General features: G+C 44.7%; 1 protein-coding gene across 3 annotated transcripts in view; it reads right to left on the reverse strand.

Moving 5' to 3' along the window:
• Positions 1-237: 237 nt before the first annotated feature.
• Positions 238-21,333, reverse strand: part of LOC110532685 (formin-like protein 3) — a 91,952-nt gene continuing 70,856 nt past the window's right edge. Inside the window, exons 13-24 of one of the 3 annotated variants that reach the window (XM_036988708.1) lie at positions 21,297-21,333; positions 20,712-20,836; positions 19,846-20,048; positions 18,674-18,977; positions 18,335-18,415; positions 17,712-17,841; positions 17,394-17,554; positions 16,937-17,038; positions 15,976-16,068; positions 12,450-12,573; positions 7,174-7,296; positions 238-2,095 (exon numbers count right to left, since the gene is read on the reverse strand). The exon at positions 21,297-21,333 is cut by the window's right edge and continues 56 nt beyond it. In XM_036988708.1, coding sequence (XP_036844603.1) covers positions 7,205-7,296; positions 12,450-12,573; positions 15,976-16,068; positions 16,937-17,038; positions 17,394-17,554; positions 17,712-17,841; positions 18,335-18,415; positions 18,674-18,977; positions 19,846-20,048; positions 20,712-20,836; positions 21,297-21,333 — 1,452 coding nt within the window. In that variant the 3' untranslated portion in view covers positions 238-2,095; positions 7,174-7,204. Of the gene's footprint in view, positions 2,096-7,159; positions 7,297-12,449; positions 12,574-15,975; positions 16,069-16,936; positions 17,039-17,393; positions 17,555-17,711; positions 17,842-18,334; positions 18,416-18,673; positions 18,978-19,845; positions 20,049-20,711; positions 20,837-21,296 lie in introns of all 3 variants that reach the window. The other 2 variants (XM_036988709.1, XM_036988710.1) reach the window with 2 other exon arrangements.

Here is a 21,333-nt window from a genome sequence, read left to right on the forward strand (position 1 = left end):
GAAAGGAGAGAGACCAAGAGAGAAAGGAGAGAGACTAAAAGAGAAAGGGGAGAGACCAAGAGAGAAAGGGGAGAGACCAAGAGAGAAAGGAGAGAGACCAAGAGAGAAAGGGGAGAGACCAAGAGAGAAAGGAGAGAGACTAAGAGAGAAAGGGGAGAGACCGAAAGAAAGAGACCTAAAGAGAGAAAGAAGTAGAGCCCGAAAGGGAGAGAGAAAGAAGATATGTTTAAATTTGGGTCACATTGTCATTTTGTTTATTAAGGGGGAAGTGCAGTCATATTTAAGATAACATACATCAAATGTCAGACACTATTTCATTTTATCCTTCTGACCCAAAAGTACAAGGCTTCTTCTATTCATTAATTTGTAAATGTGTATAGAAATATCTGCTATAAGAGTCGTGTCTCGTACAACAAGGTAATGTAAGTAGTGTAAATATGGGCGGTCCCTTTTGAGGAAAAGCCATATTGAAACACAGATAGTCTCAGCGTGCACAATCATTATGCTTACTCGATGGCTATTAAGGTCATCATTACGGTTCTAAAACAAAATTGGTCATCATTGAGGTTCTAAAACTGTAAGCAAAGAGAACAAGCATTGAGAACATGGTTAGACTCATAGGAATGCATTCTTTACCCACCAACAAATGCAAGTAAGCTAAACAGTCAGTTTAGAAACATCATCATACGTTCATCACTTGCTAAGCAAGAAAGTCTTGTCAGTTACATAACATTCAGACCAACTTTACTGTTGCTTTCAACTTCTGAGCAAGGTCATGTTCCTTATGGTTCTTAGTCAGTGGTTTGAAATAATTCAGTTTAAACTTGGGAGTGTTTAAGACTGAAGTGGTAATTAAGTCGTAATGAAATGGTACGACTGAAGTGGTGATTGTACTGTAGTAGGTGATAAAGATGAAGAAGTAATAGACAGCAAAAACATTGAATGTTTTAACCCACTCTGTCGCGTTTAGCGACACTTGGCCTACGCTCATTTATATTATAGCACTGAGAAGCAACCTTTAGATATGTTAGTGATTAAAGCTGAGATTCAGATTTTTTTTTTTACAGTATTTAAATGTTATCATACAAAGGCAATACAAAATACAATCTAACAAAAAAAGAATTTAAAGATACACATTATGGCTGAGTCACGTAAAAATAATACTGTCAAAAAGGCACTTTTTTTTAGCACAATAAGAAATAAGACACAAGAGTAGAGGACGTTTGGTTTGGCTAGCTTGTCCAGAAAAGACACCGATATGACAATAATCTTCAGTCCTTTTTGAAATCGGTGGACAGAGACATCATGTGAAGGCAAAACCCTGGGTCCTATTCATTAGGTAGGGCACACAACCAAAATTGTTTTGCAACGGAAACCAAAATGACGATTCTTATTGGTCCAGGTAGTCCCTCCCTGTTTCATTCTGTTTTCTTCCGTTTGGTGCCTTATGAACACAACCCAGTTCTCTTTGAAGTGGAAATCCCAGCAGTAGAGTCAACATATGCTGTCATTTATCCAAGTGACTTGACTGACTGTCTCCCAGTCTCAATCTTGCTTGGATTGCACAATCTGAGGAAATCGAGGTTCATGGAAATAAGATCCACATTAGCAGGCACTTGTGGTTCCATGTCCACCTTATGCAGTTGAAGTGTCCTTCCTTCCTGCTTGTGTGAGGTGAGCCGCCCCTTTAAGGGCTCAACTCACCACTATACTCTTCTTCTTTGGACTCTTTCTGCCCAGTCCTGTTCTTAATATTATCTGTGTGTGTGCATGTGTGCGGTGTGTGTTTGCAGTGGGAGAGGAGGGTAGGCTATGTCGGTGATACTACAGTTATACCTGCTTGTTGAGAGACAGTGTCCATAAAGGATCTCCATAAATAAATAAATACCCCTGTAAAACAAGGGCCATTGGTTCGGTCATGTCCACCTTTTAGTCTCTGTGCAGCCTCGGGTGGGTGAGACCACCGAGACACAGGAGGGGGGGGGTTATAAAAGGAAGGGATGATAAGGGAGGAAGAACGAGTGGTTTGTTTAGGGTCTCTTCCAGCCGCTCCGGATCAGCGTGTCGTGCCGCAGAAAAGGCTGGCTGCGGAGATCTGTGAGTGGGTGAAGGAGGGAGAGAGAGGGGTCACACAGGTTAACTGGGAAGTCAAACTCTGGTACAGTGGTGTCATGCTCAGGTTTGAGGTTGTTGATTAAGGAACCTATATTTGCAGTGCTTATCCTAACAGAATATTTCAGCAAGTATGTTTAGAATTGTTACATTTTACTTATATGTTGTCAAATGGGTAGCCAATTGAATGTGGGAATATGTTAACTAAAAAGAGAATGATCCCTTTCACTGTCAACTTAAAACTAACAGAGAAATATCGATTTTTCAATCCAAGGCTATGGGGGTTTAGTTATTTAATAAACAAACCACTATGTCAACAATGTATCACAGTTGTAGACAACAAGCTCTGTGAGGTACCGTGCTATAGAGAAGCTAATATTCATACAACTCATCTAACCTGTCGTCTCTAAAACGACTCCTTAAATGTCTATACCATCATGATTATGACAGTGTTATGTAGCCCTTAAAATGGAGTGTTCAAGTAGTGTTGCCAATGTTTCTATCCATTTGTCTGAATAAATGTCCATTATGTGTGAACATGTCTGTGTGTGTGGATATGTGCAGGGGCCTCAACAGAGCTGGTTGACCAACAAGCTTTTCAGCACACCGCAAGTCACAGTTACCAGGGACAAACACAACATTGAGACATGCCATCAACAGGTGACAGACTGGTAAGTGGTGGATGGACAGAACACTGGACACAGCATGCAACATGGAAGATGAGAGGTGAGGTGGTGATGACGGAGGGACCTGAGTAGAAGGAAAGACTTTCATGAATGTAGATTAAATCTGTAGCGTGGAAGATCCGTACTTTAAATTCAAAAAGGCAACGTTCTCGCGTGGGCGGAGTCTGCATCCAGCGGTGCTTATTTTGCCTGAATCGGAAACTACCTTAAAGTGGCAATCAGCAGTAGAAATAATGACAAAGTGTTTTCACTGCACCTGTTTCGGTAATATGTTGAGGGATGGACTGGAGAAATGTAATCACTCTCTGTTCATAAACAGAGCTACTAATGCAAGGACGGACCATCCATGATATCTAAAGGATAGGTGACCATGTTTTGAAGCTATATAATGTTTGTTTACATTTACTTGTTTTCAAACATTGGAGTAAAACAAGTTTGTGATGGGGTAAGACGGTTGAACTAAGCTCATGAGGCATTTATAAGTTACACTACATGACCAAGAATATTTTGACACCTGCTTGTAGAATATCTCATTCCAAAATCATGGACATTAATATGTAGTTGGTCCCCCATTTGCTGCTATAACAGCCTCCACTCTACTGGGAAGGAATTCCACTAGATGTTAGAACATTGCTGCTATAACAGCCTCCACTCTTCTGGGAAGGCCTTCCACTAGATGTCAGAACATTGCTGCTATAACAGCCTCCACTCTTCTGGGAAGGCCTTCCACTAGATGTCAGAACATTGCTGCTATAACAGCCTCCACTCTTCTGGGAAGGAATTCCACTAGATGTCAGAACATTGCTGCTATAACAGCCTCTACTCATCTGGGAAGGAATTCCACTAGATGTTGGAACATTGCTGCTATAACAGCCTCCACTCTTCTGGGAAGGCCTTCCACTAGATGTCAGAACATTGCTGCTATAACAGCCTCCACTCTTCTGGGAAGGCCTTCCACTAGATGTCAGAACATTGCTGCTATAACAGCCTCCACTCTTCTGGGAAGGCTTTCCACTAGATGTCAGAACATTGCTGCTATAACAGCCTCCACTCTTCTGGGAAGGATTTCCACTAGATCGCTACAGGGAACATTGGAACATTGCTACAGGGCCACGAGCATTAGTGAGGTCGGGTACTGATGTTGGGCGATTAGGCCTGGCTCACAGTCGGCCTTTCAATTCATCCCAAAGGTGTTCGATGGGGTTGAGGTCAGGGCTCTGTGCAGGCCGACTGTGAGCACTCGGTGGTCCCATTCTGTGAGCTTGTGTGGCCTACCACTTCGAAGCTGAGCCGTTGTTGCTCCTAGACGTTTCCACTTCACAATAACAGCACTTACAGTTGACTGGGGCTGCTCGAGCAGGGCAGATTATGTGGGAGACTGGTTTGTTGGAAAGGAGGCATCCTATGACAGTGCCAGGTTGAAAGTCACTGAGACAATGTTTGTCTATAGAGATTGCATGTATGTGTGCCTGATTTTATGCACCTGTCAGCACGAGGGTGGCTGAAATAGCCAAATCCATGAATTCGAAGGGCTGTCCACATACGTTTGTATATATAGTGTATATTCTTCAAGAATCAATGGGTACATATAATTATGTCCAAAAATGTGTGTAGCAACTGCTGATAGCCCCTTTAAATTTCAATCCCCCTACAGCCGCTGCCACTGTTTTCCTGAGAGGTAAGGTTGATGGAAAAGAAAATGACCTGACATGAACTTACAGTGTATTCTAGGGGATGTATCCAGTTATATAAATATTAAGCTACATTTTTGGGCTGTGGTGCAGAAAAGTAGACCTGGCTGTTGTAAAAGCATGTCTGACTGCTTTGCTGTGGCTGATGTAAAAGCATATCTGATTGTTGTGCAGTAAAGCAGTCCTAGCTGTTGTAAAGCATATCTGAATGCTTTGCTGTAGAGTAAAGCATGTTCCTGTTTGCATCTGAAGCGCTGGCCTGGCTGAAGCAGCTGACATCACTGTAGCAGCACCATAGACTGTGTAGCTAGCAGCACACAGCATGTCCGCAGGCCGCAGCACACAGGACGAGCATGGCCAGGGCCAAGCAAACAGGCTTCAGGCTGCCTTTCTTACCCTGCAGAATTTAGAAGTGGCATATACTGTCATTAATCTTCTGTTCAGCTGTTCAGAGGGGTAGAATGAATACAGAGTAGAGGTTGAGGAAAGGTTCTTAACAGGTTAGAGGGGAAACCAAACCATCCATGTTAGTTAGTTTCAAGGAACAACAAGGCATTGTTAGCAGTTGTAGCCAAACCTCTTAATTACTATACTGTACTTTTAAGATTTTTGAAAAATAAATTGAAAAAAGTATAAAACCTGATAGAAAATGAACATACAGTATTTACATACCGGTATTGTAGCTTTCCATGCCCATGCTGTTATGCTAGATGCAACTTCATATTGACCATGTGATTATATTTCGTGGTAGTAAACATTACATATTCACATTTTAACATTAGCTTTTGATACAGTCTTTGTAGGTTCAGTAATCCAAAGAGGTTTGGCTGTCTGACTTCTACCCTGGTAATTCAGGTAGAGGTGTTTTGAGGGATATACAGTGCCTTGCGAAAGTATTCGGCCCCCTTGAACTTTGCGACCTTTTGCCACATTTCAGGCTTAAAACATAAAGATATAAAACTGTATTTTTTTGTGAAGAATCAACAACAAGTGGGACACAATCATGAAGTGGAACGACATTTATTGGATATTTCAAACTTTTTTAAGAAATCAAAAACTGAAAAATTGGGCGTGCAAAATTATTCAGCCCCCTTAAGTTAATACTTTGTAGCGCCACCTTTTGCTGCGATTACAGCTGTAAGTCGCTTGGGGTATGTCTCTATCAGTTTTGCACATCGAGAGACTGACATTTTTTCCCATTCCTCCTTGCAAAACAGCTCGAGCTCAGTGAGGTTGGATGGAGAGCATTTGTGAACAGCAGTTTTCAGTTCTTTCCACAGATTCTCAATTGGATTCAGGTCTGGACTTTGACTTGGCCATTCTAACACCTGGATATGTTTATTTTTGAACCATTCCATTGTAGATTTTGCTTTATATTTTTGATCATTGTCTTGTTGGAAGACAAATCTCCGTCCCAGTCTCAGGTCTTTTGCAGTCTCCATCAGGTTTTCTTCCAGAATGGTCCTGTATTTGGCTCCATCCATCTTCCCATCAATTTTAACCATCTTCCCTGTCCCTGCTGAAGAAAAGCAGGCCCAAACCATGATGCTGCCACCACCATGTTTGACAGTGGGGATGGTGTGTTCAGCTGTGTTGCTTTTACGCCAAACATAACGTTTTGCATTGTTGCCAAAAAGTTCAATTTTGGTTTCATCTGACCAGAGCACCTTCTTCCACATGTTTTGTGTGTCTCCCAGGTGGCTTGTGGCAAACTTTAAACAACACTTTTTATGGATATCTTTAAGAAATGGCTTTCTTCTTGCCACTCTTCCATAAAGGCCACATTTGTGCAATATACGACTGATTGTTGTCCTATGGACAGAGTCTCCCACCTCAGCTGTAGATCTCTGCAGTTCATCCAGAGTGATCATGGGCCTCTTGGCTGCATCTCTGATCAGTCTTTTCCTTGTATGAGCTGAAAGTTTAGAGGGACGGCCAGGTCTTGCTAGATTTGCAGTGGTCTGATACTCCTTCCATTTCAATATTATCGCTTGCACAGTGCTCCTTGGGATGTTTAATGCTTGGGAAATCTTTTTGTATCCAAATCCGGCTTTAAACTTCTTCACAACAGTATCTCGGACCTGCCTGGTGTGTTCCTTGTTCTTCATGATGCTCTCTGCGCTTTTAACGGACCTCTGAGACTATCACAGTGCAGGTGCATTTATACGGAGACTTGATTACACACAGGTGGATTGTATTTATCATCATTAGTCATTTAGGTCAACATTGGATCATTCACAGATCCTCACTGAACTTCTGGAGAGAGTTTGCTGCACTGAAAGTAAAGGGGCTGAATAATTTTGCACGCCCAATTTTTCTGTTTTTGATTTGTTAAAAAAGTTTGAAATATCCAATAAATGTCGTTCCACTTCATGATTGTGTCCCACTTGTTGTTGATTCTTCACAAAAAAATACAGTTTTATATCTTTATGTTTGAAGCCTGAAATGTGGCAAAAGGTCGCAAAGTTCAAGGGGGCCGAATACTTTCGCAAGGCACTGTAGAACACATCACTTGCCCACCAATAAGAGTCGAGGGTCAGGATTCAAACAAACTGCACTGTGCTGAACTATTAAATGGCCGCCGAAGTTAGTGAAGTGTTAAGGAGTAGTCTTAGGGAGGGACAGGGTGGGAGGTCATGCTGCATGCACAGTGGTCAGAGGAGGGGACACCTGTTCTGGACAACCTTGGCATTAGGGGGGGAGGAACTGTAGGGACTAGCAGTTGGAGTCGTCACACAGCTGTGCATCACAGAAGAACCGTGAGCCTCGTTTAGCAGTACGGGCTGTGAAGGGGACGCTCTTCAACACTGAGGGGGAGGAGGATGAGGGGAGAAAATGTCACACCTGAGACAGAGGAACCTGTACTGGTGCTGTACTGTGGTAGACCATCTGATGTGCCATCAGCTTGGTACACTTCTCAGTGTTGTCACTGTAATATCTTTATATCCAGTGTTCCAGCTCTCTCTGTGCCATACCTCCATGTTGTGGTGTATGGACCACAAGGTCTTTGGGTGCTTCTGAAATTACACCATATTCCCTATACAGTGTACTACGTTTTGACCAGCAGTGCACTATATGGAGTAAGTTGCCAGGGCAGGGATATACTGCATGTTGAATAACGTAGGTGACGCTATGTCCAGGAGAACAGGGATATACTGCATGTTGAATAACGTAGGTGACGCTATGTCCAGGAGGACAGGGATATACTGCATGTTGAATAACGTAGGTGACGCTATGTCCAGGAGGACAGGGATATACTGCATGTTGAATAACGTAGGTGACGCTATGTCCAGGAGGACAGGGATATACTGCATGTTGAATAACGTAGGTGACGCTATGTCCAGGAGGACAGGGATATACTGCATGTTGAATAACGTAGGTGACGCTATGTCCAGGAGGACAGGGATATACTGCATGTTGAATAACGTAGGTGACGCTATGTCCAGGAGGACAGGGATATACTTCATGTTGAATAACGTAGGTGACGCTATGTCCAGGAGGACAGGGATATACTGCATGTTGAATAACGTAGATGACGCTATGTCCAGGAGGACAGGGATATACTGCATGTTGAATAACGTAGGTGACGCTATGTCCAGGAGGACAGGGATATACTGCATGTTGAATAACGTAGGTGACGCTATGTCCAGGAGGACAGGGATATACTGCATGTTGAATAACGTAGGTGACGCTATGTCCAGGAGGACAGGGATATACTGCATGTTGAATAACGTAGGTGACGCTATGTCCAGAAGGACAGGGATATACTGCATGTTGAATAACGTAGGTGACGCTATGTCCAGGAGGACAGGGATATACTGCATGTTGAATAACGTAGGTGACGCTATGTCCAGGAGGACAGGGATATACTGCATGTTGAATAACGTAGGTGACGCTATGTCCAGGAGGACAGGGATATACTGCATGTTGAATAACGTAGGTGACGCTATGTCCAGGAGGACAGGGATATACTGCATGTTGAATAACGTAGGTGACGCTATGTCCAGGAGGACAGGGATATACTGCATGTTGAATAACGTAGGTGACGCTATGTACAGGAGGACAGGGATATACTGCATGTTGAATAACGTAGATGACGCTATGTCCAGGAGGACAGGGATATACTGCATGTTGAATAACGTAGGTGACGCTATGGCCAGGAGGACAGGGATATACTGCATGTTGAATAACGTAGGTGACGCTATGTCCAGGAGGACAGGGATATACTGCATGTTGAATAACGTAGATGACGCTATGTCCAGGAGGACAGGGATATACTGCATGTTGAATAACGTAGGTGACACTATGTCCAGGAGGACAGGGATAAACTGCATGTTGAATAACGTATGTGACGCTATGTCCAGGAGGACAGGGATATACTGCATGTTGAATAACGTAGGTGACGCTATGTCCAGGAGGACAGGGATATACTGCATGTTGAATAACGTAGGTGACGCTATGTCAAGGAGGACAGGGATATACTGCATGTTGAATAACGTAGGTGACGCTATGTCCAGGAGGACAGGGATATACTGCATGTTGAATAACGTAGGTGACGCTATGTCCAGGAGGACAGGGATATACTGCATGTTGAATAACGTAGGTGACGCTATGTCCAGGAGGACAGGGATATACTGCATGTTGAATAACGTAGGTGACGCTATGTCCAGGAGGACAGGGATATACTGCACGTTGAATAACGTAGGTGACGCTATGTCCAGGAGGACAGGGATATACTGCACGTTGAATAACGTAGGTGACGCTATGTCCAGGAGGACAGGGATATACTGCATGTTGAATAACGTAGATGATGCTATGTCCAGGAGGACAGGGATATACTTCATGATGAATAAAGTAGATGACGCTATGTACAGGAGGACAGGGATATACTGCATGTTAAATAACGTAGGTGACGCTATGTCCAGGAGGGCAGGGATATACTGCATGTTGAATAACGTAGATGACGCTATGTCCAGGAGGACAGGGATATACTGCATGTTGAATAACGTAGGTGACGCTATGTCCAGGAGGACAGGGATATACTGCATGTTGAATAACGTAGATGACGCTATGTCCAGGAGGGCAGGGATATACTGCATGTTGAATAACGTAGATGACGCTATGTCCAGGAGGACAGGGATATACTTCATGTTGAATAACGTAGATGACGCTATGTCCAGGAGGGCAGGGATATACTGCATGTTGAATAACGTAGGTGACGCTATGTCCAGGAGGACAGGGATATACTGCATGTTGAATAACGTAGATGACGCTATGTCCAGGAGGACAGGGATATACTTCATGTTGAATAACGTAGATGACGCTATGTCCAGGAGGGCAGGGATATACTGCATGTTGAATAACGTAGGTGACGCTATGTCCAGGAGGACAGGGAAGTACTGCATGTTGAATAACGTAGGTGACGCTATGTCCAGGAGGACAGGGATATACTGCATGTTGAATAACGTAGATGACACGCTATGTCCAGGAGGACAGGGATATACTGCATGTTGAATAACGTAGGTGACACTATGTCCAGGAGGACAGGGATATACTGCATGTTGAAAAACGTAGTTGACGCTATGTCCAGGAGGACAGGGATATACTGCATGTTGAATAACGTAGATGACACGCTATGTCCAGGAGGACAGGGATATACTGCATGTTGAATAACGTAGGTGACACTATGTCCAGGAGGACAGGGATATACTGCATGTTGAATAACGTAGGTGACGCTATGTCCAGGAGGACAGGGATATACTGCATGTTGAATAACGTAGGTGACGCTATGTCCAGGAGGACAGGGATATACTGCATGTTGAATAACGTAGGTGACGCTATGTCCAGGAGGACAGGGATATACTGCATGTTGAATAACGTAGGTGACGCTATGTCCAGGAGGACAGGGATATACTGCATGTTGAATAACGTAGGTGACGCTATGTCCAGGAGGACAGGGATATACTGCATGTTGAATAACGTAGGTGACGCTATGTCCAGGAGGACAGGGATATACTTCATGTTGAATAACGTAGATGACGCTATGTCCAGGAGGACAGGGATATACTGCATGTTGAATAACGTAGGTGACGCTATGTCCAGGAGGACAGGGATATACTGCATGTTGAATAACGTAGGTGACGCTATGTCCAGAAGGACAGGGATATACTGCATGTTGAATAACGTAGATGACGCTATGTCCAGGAGGACAGGGATATACTGCATGTTGAATAACGTAGGTGACGCTATGTCCAGAAGGACAGGGATATACTGCATGTTGAATAACGTAGGTGACGCTATGTCCAGGAGGACAGGGATATACTGCATGTTGAATAATGTAGATGACGCTATGTCCAGGAGGACAGGGATATACTGCATGTTGAATAACGTAGATGACGCTATGTCCAGGAGGACAGGGATATACTGCATGTTGAATAACGTAGGTGACGCTATGTCCAGAAGGACAGGGATATACTGCATGTTGAATAACGTAGGTGACGCTATGTCCAGGAGGACAGGGATATACTTCATGTTGAATAACGTAGATGACGCTATGTCCAGGAGGACAGGGATATACTGCATGTTGAATAACGTAGGTGACGCTATGTCCAGGAGGACAGGGATATACTGCATGTTGAATAACGTAGGTGACGCTATGTCCAGGAGGACAGGGATATACTGCATGTTGAATAACGTATGTGACGCTATGTCCAGGAGGACAGGGATATACTGCATGTTGAATAACGTAGGTGACGCTATGTCCAGGAGGACAGGGATATACTGCATGTTGAATAACGTATGTGACGCTATGTCCAGGAGGACAGGGATATACTGCATGTTGAATAACGTATGTGACGCTATGTCCAGGAGGACAGGGATATACTGCATGTTGAATAACGTATGTGACGCTATGTCCAGGAGGACAGGGATATACTTCGTGTTGAATAACGTAGATGATGTACTTTTTGTAAAGGGCCTAGTAACAGGAAGGAAAGGCATTATTAACACATTATTAACATATTATTACAATTATTAACATTTAACATTTGGATTATTTCACAGTAGATTTTGATTAATGAGAGTTGAGTTCGGGAACTGTCCTGAGTTAGCACATCCCATGAAGCAGTAGTTATACTTTGAGGCTCAATTGCTGCTTAGCCGCACAGACACTACATAATGATGAGACACTACTAATCTAGATAACTAGCAGGCCACAAAAAAATAAACTACTGGGACATGATTGAGAACTGGAATCTGCTGTTGTCTAGATGCTCTGGAGCCTCTGGTAGTGGTGTCTGAACTGCGTAACACAGTGCTCCTCCAGCCGAGCAGTTGAGGACCACAGTGATCTTAGCCCAGTCCCTGGGGCTGCTTGGGCTGCTGGGGGTTGGGGCTTGGGCTGCTGGGGATTGGGCTGGGTTGGGGCTGAGGTTGGGCCTGGGGTTGGGACTGGGGATTGGGCTGGGGCTGCTGGGTTAGGGTTGGGGCTGCTGGGTTAGGGTTGGTGCTGCTGGGACTTGGAATGGGCTGGGGCTTGGCATGTGGCTGGGGCTGCTGGGTTAGGGTTGGGGCTGCTGGGGCTTGGGATGGGATGGGCTGGGTTGGGGATGGGGATGGGGCTGGGGCTGCTGGGTTAGGGTTGGTGCTGCTGGGGCTTGGGATGGGACTACTGGGGCTTGGGCTGGGACTGCTGGGGCTTGGGCTGGGTTGGGGCTGCTGGGGCTTGGACTGGGTTGGGGCTTGGGATGGGGCTTCTGGGGCTTGGGCTGGGTTGGGGATGGGGCTGCTGGGGCTTGGGCTGGGTTGGGGCTGCTGGGGCTTGGGCTGGGTTGGGGCTGGGTTGGGGCTGCTGGGGCTTGGGATGGGGCTGGGGTTGGGGCTTGGACTAGGGGACCTGGGGCTCCTACTGGGCATGGCTGGGTTCTGCGTGGCTACCAGCGAGGCTGCATATCGAGCCCACCTGTGATGATATCCTCAATGGTGCCGTCCTTCCCCTCGTATACGGGTCGGTGGTCCTTGGCCTGGCGTTTACGCAGCTCAGAGATCAGCTCCTGTTGCTGCTGCCTCTTTTTCACTACCTGGACCTGGGAGGGAGAGGAGGAAGAACATCAAATTCTGCCTAAATGGCTTGAGCTGCCAGAGGATCGTTTCAATCATACAAATGCATAAACTCCTTATAGTAAGTGTGAAAGCCTTATATTGAGAATTATAAAACAAGTGGGTCTAATCCTGGCTGCTGATTGGTTAATACCGCATTCCAGACATTCCACAAGTTACCGCCGGCTAAAGCTATGACGTTGAAATGCCTATTTACCCTGTTCCATCACTGCGCAATCCATTTTCTCATCAGTCCAGCCAGACAATTTATAAAGTCAATCTCCACTGTAAAAAGCATCGAGACATTATCGCCCATTTACTTTAGACTAGCTTTTAGTTTTCAACAGCAGAGATTTGTATAAATCTTGCTGTCTGTCAGTCTTGTGGTCAATCAGGTGGTCAGCCTGGTAGTCTGGTGGTCAGTCAGGTGGTCTGGTGGTCAGTCAGGTGGTCAGCCTGGTGGCCGTCAGGTGGTCTGGTGGTCAGTCTGGTGGTCAGTCAGGTGGTCAGCCTGGTGGTCAGGTGGTCAATCAGGTGGTCAGTCTGGTGGTCAGTCAGGTGGACTGGTGGTCAGTCAGGTGATCAGCCTGGTGGTCAGCCAGGTGGTCAGCCAGGTGGTCAGCCTGGTGGTCAGCCAGGTGGTCAGCCAGGTGGTCAGGTGGCCAGTCTGGTGGTCAGCCTTGTGGTCTGGTGGTCAGTCTGGTGGTCTGGTGGTCAGACAGGTGGTCAGTCAGGTGGTCAGACAGTTGGTCAGTCAGGTGGTCAGGCTGGTGGTCAGTCTGGTGGTCAGGTAGTCAGTCAGGTGGTCAGTCTGGTGGTCTGTCTGGTGGTCAGACAGGTGGTCAGTCAGGTGGTCAGACAGTTGGTCAGTCAGGTGGTCAGGCTGGTGGTCAGTCTGGTGGTCAGGTAGTCAGTCAGGTGGTCTGTCTGGTGGTCTGTCTGGTGGTCTGTCTGGTGGTCTGTCAGGTGGTCAGCCAGGTGGTCATATCCATCATTTAGTCTAAATTCTAGAGCACATTAAGCTCAATGTTACTAATGTTCGTTGAGTCCAGTTTTAGTATTTGGATTTAGATTTATTATGGATCCCCATTAGTTCCTGCTAAAGCAGCAGCTACTCTTCCTGGGCTCCAGCTAAATTAATGCAGTTATGCAATTTTAAAAACATTATAATACATTCACAACAGTAAGCATTTCACTGTAAGGTCTACACCTGTTGTACTCGGCACATGCGCATTGATTCCATTTGATTTCACAATAGATTAAGTGTGTGCCCTCAGCTACCACATCAAACAACACAAAATCCATGTGTAAGTGTGTGTATAGTACGTATGTTATCGTGTGTGTTTGCATGTGTCTGTGCCTGTGTTTGTGTCTCTTCACAGTCCCCATAAGGTGTATCTGGTTGTTTTCCAATCTAATTTTACTGCTTGTGTGAGTTACTCTATGTGGAATAGAGTTCCATGTAGTCATGGCTCTATGTAGTACTGTGTGCCTCCCATAGTCTGTTCTGGACTTGGCGACTGTGAAGAGACCTCTGATGGCATGGCTTGTGGGGTATGAATGGGTGTCTGAGCTGTGTGCCAGTAGTTTAGACAGACAGCTCGGTGCATTCAACATGTCAATACCTCTCACATATACAAGTAGTGATGAAGTCCATCTCTCCTCCCCTTTAAGCCAGGAGAGATTGACATGCATATTATTAATATTAGCTCTCTGTGTACATCCAAGGACCAGCCGTGCTGCCCTGTTCTGAGCCAATTGCAATTTTCCTAAGTCTTTTGTTGTGCCACCTGACCACACGACTGAACAGTACTCCAGGTGCGACAAAACCAGGGCCTGTAGGATCTGCCTTGTTGATAGTACTGTTAAGAAGGCAGAGCAGAGCTTTATTATGGACAGACTTCTCCCCATCTTAGCTACTGTTGTATCAATATGTTTTTACCATGACTGTTTACAATCCAGGGTTACTCCAAGCAGTTTAGTCACCTCAACTTGCTCAATTTCCACATTATTCATTATAAGATTTAGTTCAGGGTTTAGGGTTTAGTGGATGATTTGTCCCAAAAACAATGCTTTTCATTTTGGAAATATTTAGGACTAACTTATTCCTTGCCACCCATTCTGAAACTAACTGCAGCTCTTTGTTGAGTGTCATTTCAGTCGCTGTAGTAGCTGATGTATATAGTGTTGAGTTATCAGTGGCATGTCATTAGTAAAGTTTGAAAAAGGTAAGGGGCCTAGGAAGCTGCCCTGAGTAATTCCGGATTCTACCTGGATTATGTTGGAGAGGCTTCCATTAAAGAACACCCTCTGTTAAACAGATAACTCTTTATCTACAAAATAGCAGAGTGTGTAAAGCCATAACACAGACGTTTTCCTAGCAGCAGACAATGATCAATAATGTCAACATCCGCACTGAAGTCTAACAAAACAGCCCCCACAATCTTTTTATCATATATTTATCTCAGTCATTGTTGTAAGTGCTGTGCTTGTTGAATGTCCTTCCCTATAATTTGTTTACTGTAAAATAGCATTGTATCTGGTCAAACACCATTTTTTACAAAAGTTTACCAAAGGTTGGTAACAGGCTGATTGGTTGGCTATTTGTGCCAGTAAAGTATTATTCTTAGGTAGCGGAATGACTTTTGCTTCCCTCCAGGCCTGAGGGCACACACTTTCTAGTAGGCTTAAACTGAAGATATGGCAAATAGAAGTGGCAATTTCGTCCGCTATTGTCCTCAGAGATTTTCATCTAAGTTGTCAGACCCCGGTGGCTTTGTCACGTTCTGACCTTTATTTCCTTTGTTTTGTCTTTATTTAGTATGGTCAGGGCGTGAGTTGGGGTGGGCAGTCTATGTTTGTTTTTCTATGTTGGTTTTTGTGTTCGGCCTAGTATGGTTCTCAATCAAAGGCAGATGTCGTTAGTTGTCTCTGATTGAGAATCATACTTAGTTAGCCTGGGTTTCACTGTTGGTTTGTGGGTGTTTGTTTCCGTGTGTGTGTTTGTCGCCACACGGTACTGTTTCGGTTTTCATCCCATCGTTTATTGTTTTGTATTTCAGTGTTCAGTTCGTTTTTTAAATAAATCGTCATGAACACTTACCACGCTGCATCTTGGTCTGATCCTTACTCCTCTTCAGACGAAGAGGAGATCTGCCGCTACAGGCTTGTCTTTGTTGATAGTCAACAATACTTTTTTACCTCTCCCTCACTCAAAATTACAATGCTTGTCTTTCATAATTTGGTCTGATATATTTGGATGTGCAGTGTCAGCATTTGCTGCTGGCATGTTATGCCTAAATTTGCTAATTAAACAATCATTGAGCATCTTTTGGCTTTTTGGGCCTTGTCTGTCAGAATCAGGGCTAGGGAGACTTCTAGTATTGTACCTTGGGGTCATGTTGCTTGGCCTCCTGAGCCAGTAACTTCTCTCTCATGGCTTTCTCCTGCTTTTTCCTCTGCTCATTGTCCTCCACTGCATCCTGTAGGGAGGACATCACAAAATGCACGCCATTCAGAGAAAACTTGGCTAAGCCAAGCTATGGAAAGATTTGGTCTCTTTTATAATAGCAGAACTGGATCTGGGAGTTGAGTAAACATAGAGATAACATACTTTCATGTAGCTAAACAGTCAGCACCATTCATTTTCTCTGTGTGTTTGTGTGTGTCTCTTGCTCTTCCCCTCCCTGTTTCTCTCTCTAACACACACACACACACACACACACACACACACACACACACACAGATCCTTTAGCTGCACGTTTCTTTAACAGGTCCATAAATCCTTGTAGAGAACAATCTCAGGAAGGTGTCTGTGTCGCAGGACAGAGCTGTCCATCCGGGGGAGGCAGAGGAAGAGAGCGGGCCATCGGTCCAGGGGTCAGAGGGGGGAGGCAGGGGCAGGAGGGGAAGGCAGGTGGGAAGGGGGGAAGACGGGGCCCAGTTTAAACACCACCACTACCGTTCTGACCCAGCTGGCCCTTCCTGTTATTAGACCTGTTACTCCAGTCCACACCCTGTCCTGTGGCACACAGGCCGTTCTGCTTTTCTCTGGGAGGCAGCGGGACAACAGCCAGACTAACTCAAGGTTAGGCTAACTCCCATAGGACAGAAAGAGTAAGCTTCTCCTGAACATGGCCCTGTGAGGCTCAGTTGGTAAAAGTGTGGCGATATTGACACACATCAAAGCACTACAAGGTTGTGGCTTCATTTCCTACAGGGATCACATACACATCCTACATGTATGAACTCACTTTACAATAAGTCACTTTGGATGACAGCGTTCGCTAAGTGGCCTGTTACATACATGTGATCCCTGTAGAAGATGTGTGTTGTTTGGTCCTTCCTTACCTTGTAAGCTCTGATGAATCGCACAAACACAGGGAAGAACACGGAGGGAGGAGTCGTCTTGGAGCTCTCCCCAAAGTAGTTCACCACATTGTTGAAGGCTTCCTAGAAATGACCCGGGAGAGACAAGTGTCAAGGGTAGAACACAACATTTGTCAACATTGCAAACCTTAACAAAGTCTTTTTTTATAGTGTTTTGCTGTATTGTTGCACAGGTCTTTGTTGTGCTGCGTCTCAGAAGGAAGAGGTGTTGTTTCATGTTACAGTAAGTTGTGTTGTGTTTTGACCAGTTGGTAGTTTTAGAACAGGTATTTTTCCTGAAGAAAAATTGTGTGCTTGCTTTAGCGATCAACAAAATGTTTTTTGAGTAGTGGAAGAGGGTATAAGTTTAAAATGTTAGAGACGTCAGTGTTGAAAAATTCAGTTTGTAGTTTTGATAGGATGGAGGTGGCGTGAGAACCTCAGCGGTCTTGGCATCCTTCTGCAGTTTGTCCAGCTGAGTGTCGCTGGTCTGGAGGAAGCCCTTGAGAACAGAGTGGTCATGGAGACTAGACTCTCTCCTGATCAGATCCATCCCTTTACCCAGCTCCCGCACGTCCAGCAGCACATTCTCCAGAGACACTAGAGAGAGAGATACGCACACACACACACACACACACACACAATATCAAACCTCCTTATTTCAACTGTGCATCACATGTACTATAGTCTTTGTACAATGAGAAGAGAATAATCCATTCAAGTTGCATGGTGTCTGTGTGTGTAACTCGGTAGTCACCTGCAGCAGCTTTGTCCACAAAGTGCAGTTCGTTGAAGAAGTTAGCCAGCTCAGGGTACTTCTCCTTGACAACCACAGCTATGTAGTGGAGCAGAGTCATCTTCCTGTCTGTAGACTTAGTGTCCAGTAGCTGGGGGAGGAGAGAATTCCATATCAGTCAAGGCTCTTTTCACTCGCTCTGGAGGAGTACATTTTGAAACAAGTGTACACATCACAGGAGGTTGGTGGCACCTTAATTGGGGAGTAAGGGCTCGTAATAATGGCTGGAGCGGAATAGGTGGAATGGCATCAAATAAATGGTTTGATGCCATTCCATTGTCTCCGTTCCAGCCATTATTATGATCCTTCAACACTCAGCCTCCACTGGTACACATGGCGCCTTTTATACCTAGTGTCCGGCAGTTGACAGAGAAAAATATATACACAACCATGAACTTGAAACCTTGAAACAGGTGTACAAGTGTACTACCTGGAACTACCTGGAACTGAATACATGTCCAGAATACATGGCCCTTTCATTCTGGAGGAGTACACCTTGAAAAGTGTAGCCCTTGAGCAGTCTCTTGAGGACTTACAGAGAGCCGCTCTCTAGAATGTGCTACTTTGTATCGTACAGTACTCACCAGATCAAGACTTTGTAGTTTGAAGCCATACACAGATCCTCTCTTGCTGCTGTTCATGTAGTTTCCCAGGGCTAAGATGATCTGTGTGAGTACAGAAAGTAAAGAATAAACATCTTAGCACCATACTAATGTGGCAGTGGTCAAGCAAAAGCTACTTGGTTTCCCTACATATTTGTTACACTAAGAGCATCTTTCGTCCATTGCCTACAATTGACCTGGATGATCTTTGTGCTATGAATATTTTGGGAAACTCACCACTGACTGCTAATGTGAAAGGATGCTTCTCTTCCAATTCAAACCAGTTTAATCATTGATGATGGACGATGAGAGAACCCTTACCTCTAGCATTCGTTTTAACTTGGGTGAAGACTTGACGGATGCGGACGCTGCGATGATGGCGTTGAGCTGCGGGGTTAGCATGTTGACGTTGTCTGAGAAGTTCCCTACGAACGTAATGATATTCATCCTCTGGGTGAGCCGTTCGATCTTGGAGAAGAAGAGCATGAATCGGTCCTCGTCCGTCAGCGCGTCCAGCGGTCGCCGCTCCCGCTCGTACTGACGCATCATCTTCCCCTCCGCCTCCGTTGGAAGGAAACGCATCAGACACTCCACGAAGTCCACCGGCAGGGCCTTCAGGTCGAAGCTATAGGGAGAGAAAGATAGTACAGGTTACAATGCTGAAAGACTAGAAACATCAGACACTCCACAAAGTCCACCGGCAGGGCCTTCAGGTCGAAGCTATAGGGAGAGAAAGATAGTACAGGTTACAATACTGAAAGACTAGAAACATCAGACGGGACAAGTTAGAAACATCAAACAGGACAGGTTAGAAACATCAGACAGGACAGGTTTGAAACATCAGATAAGACAGGTTAGAAACATCAGACAGGACAGGTTAGAAACATCAAACAGGACAGGTTAGAAACATCAGACAGGACAGGTTTGAAACATCAGATAAGACAGGTTAGAAACGTCAGACAGGACAGGTTAGAAACATCAGATAAGACAGGTTAGAAACATCAGACAGGACAGGTTAGTAACATCAGACGGGGAGACAGGTTAGAAACATCAGACAGGACAGGTTTGAAACATCAGATAAGACAGGTTTGAAACATCAGATAAGACAGGTTTGAAACATAAGATAAGACAGGTTTGAAACATCAGATAAGACAGGTTAGAAACATCAAACAGGACAGGTTTGAAACATCAGATAAGACAGGTTAGAAACATCAGACAGGACAGGAGACCGGTTGGAAACATCAGACAGGACAGGAGACAGGTTGGAAACATAATTGCTAGAACTGGACAAGATGCAGTTAGAGCCAGTGGATGGGCCTCTTTTCTGAGTCTGGCTCCTCTCTAGGTTTCTTCCTTCTAGGGAGTGTTTCCTTGCCACTGTGCTTCTGCTTGCTCTTTGAAAGTCTCGGCTGGTTACTGTAAAGCACTTTGTGACAACTGAATTGTTGATGTGATTAATTGATAGAGAGTGAGGTATAGGCTACAGTACATACGTCTGTATGGCTTTGCAGATCTCTTCAGTGCTCTTGTTGGCCTTCCTCAGGGTGATAGCCAGGTTCTTGGAGCGGTTTGCGTCCAGCAGGGAGATCTTGTTGATAGCCTTCTGAGATACCTTGGTCTTGGGGCCACTCAGGTCCACCACTGGACCCTGGGCCTTGGTCTTAAACAGTTCCTCAAACTTCTCCACATCCAGGTCCTATAGACAGACAACACACACGACACACTCAGTCAAACGTGATACCTCAATGCATGTCCATTTTCTATGAGAAGAAGTATGTTTCATTCAATGAGTTAGGACTTGGGCCTTGAATGAGTTAGGACTTGGGCCTTGAATGAGTTAGGAGTGGGGCCTTGAATGAATTAGGAGTGGGGCCTTGAATGAATTAGGAGTGGGGCCTTGAATGAATTAGGAGTGGGGCCTTGAATGAGTTAGAAGTAGGGCTTTGAGGGCCTATTTTCCTGACCACCCAACATGACAAAGAACAACTCAGGCCCCTAGTTAAGAGGTAAACTGTCAGATGAAGGCCCCTAATTAAGATGTAAACTGTCAGATGAAGGCCCCTAGTTAAGATGTAAACTGTCAGATGAAGGCCCCTAATTAAGATGTAAACTGTCAGATGAAGGCCCCTTATTAAGATGTAAACTGTCAGATGAAGGCCCCTAATTAAGATGTAAACTGTCAGATGAAGGCCCCTAATTAAGATGTAAACTGTCAGATGAAGGCCCCTAATTAAGATGTAAACTGTCAGATGGAGGCCCCTAGTTAAGATGTAAACTGTCAGAAGAAGGCCCCTAATTAAGATGTAAACTGTCAGATGAAGGCCGTAAAGTGAAATTTGTCCGGAACTGGTAGACTCACCTCTAGTACTCTTTCATCATCTATCTCACTGAAGACCGTACCGTTGATCTGGTTGGGTTTCAGAGCGGTCCAGTTGAATATAGGCAGACGGAACTTGGTCTTGATGGGCTTCTTGATCCTGATAGCTGCAAACCGACAAAATTAGAGTGCTTATTATTAATTTAAAGAACATCAGGAAAGCCATTACATAGAATATCAGGACAGCAATTTCATTGAAAATCAGGACAGCTATTACATCGAATGTCAGGACAGCCATTACATAGAAAATCAGGACAACCATTACATAGAAAATCAGGACAACCATTACATAGAAAATCAGGACAACCATTACATAGAAAATCGAGACAATCATTACATAGAAAATCAGGACAACCATTACATAGAAAATCAGGACAACCATTACATAGAAAATCAGGACAACCATCACATAGAAAATCAGGACAACCATTACATAGAAAATCAGGACAACCATTACATAAAAAATCAGGCATATCACACAATCCGACTTGTATAGTGTACTGTATTCTTTTGAACACATTCTATACTCCACCTTAAGTATATTTAGATGCTGATACTAGCTCTTACCTGATAGGCCCATATTGAGGATGAAATTGGGAGCAGT

This window comes from Oncorhynchus mykiss, chromosome 9 (assembly GCF_013265735.2).
Source record: "Oncorhynchus mykiss isolate Arlee chromosome 9, USDA_OmykA_1.1, whole genome shotgun sequence".
NCBI classification, from domain to species: domain Eukaryota; kingdom Metazoa; phylum Chordata; class Actinopteri; order Salmoniformes; family Salmonidae; genus Oncorhynchus; species Oncorhynchus mykiss.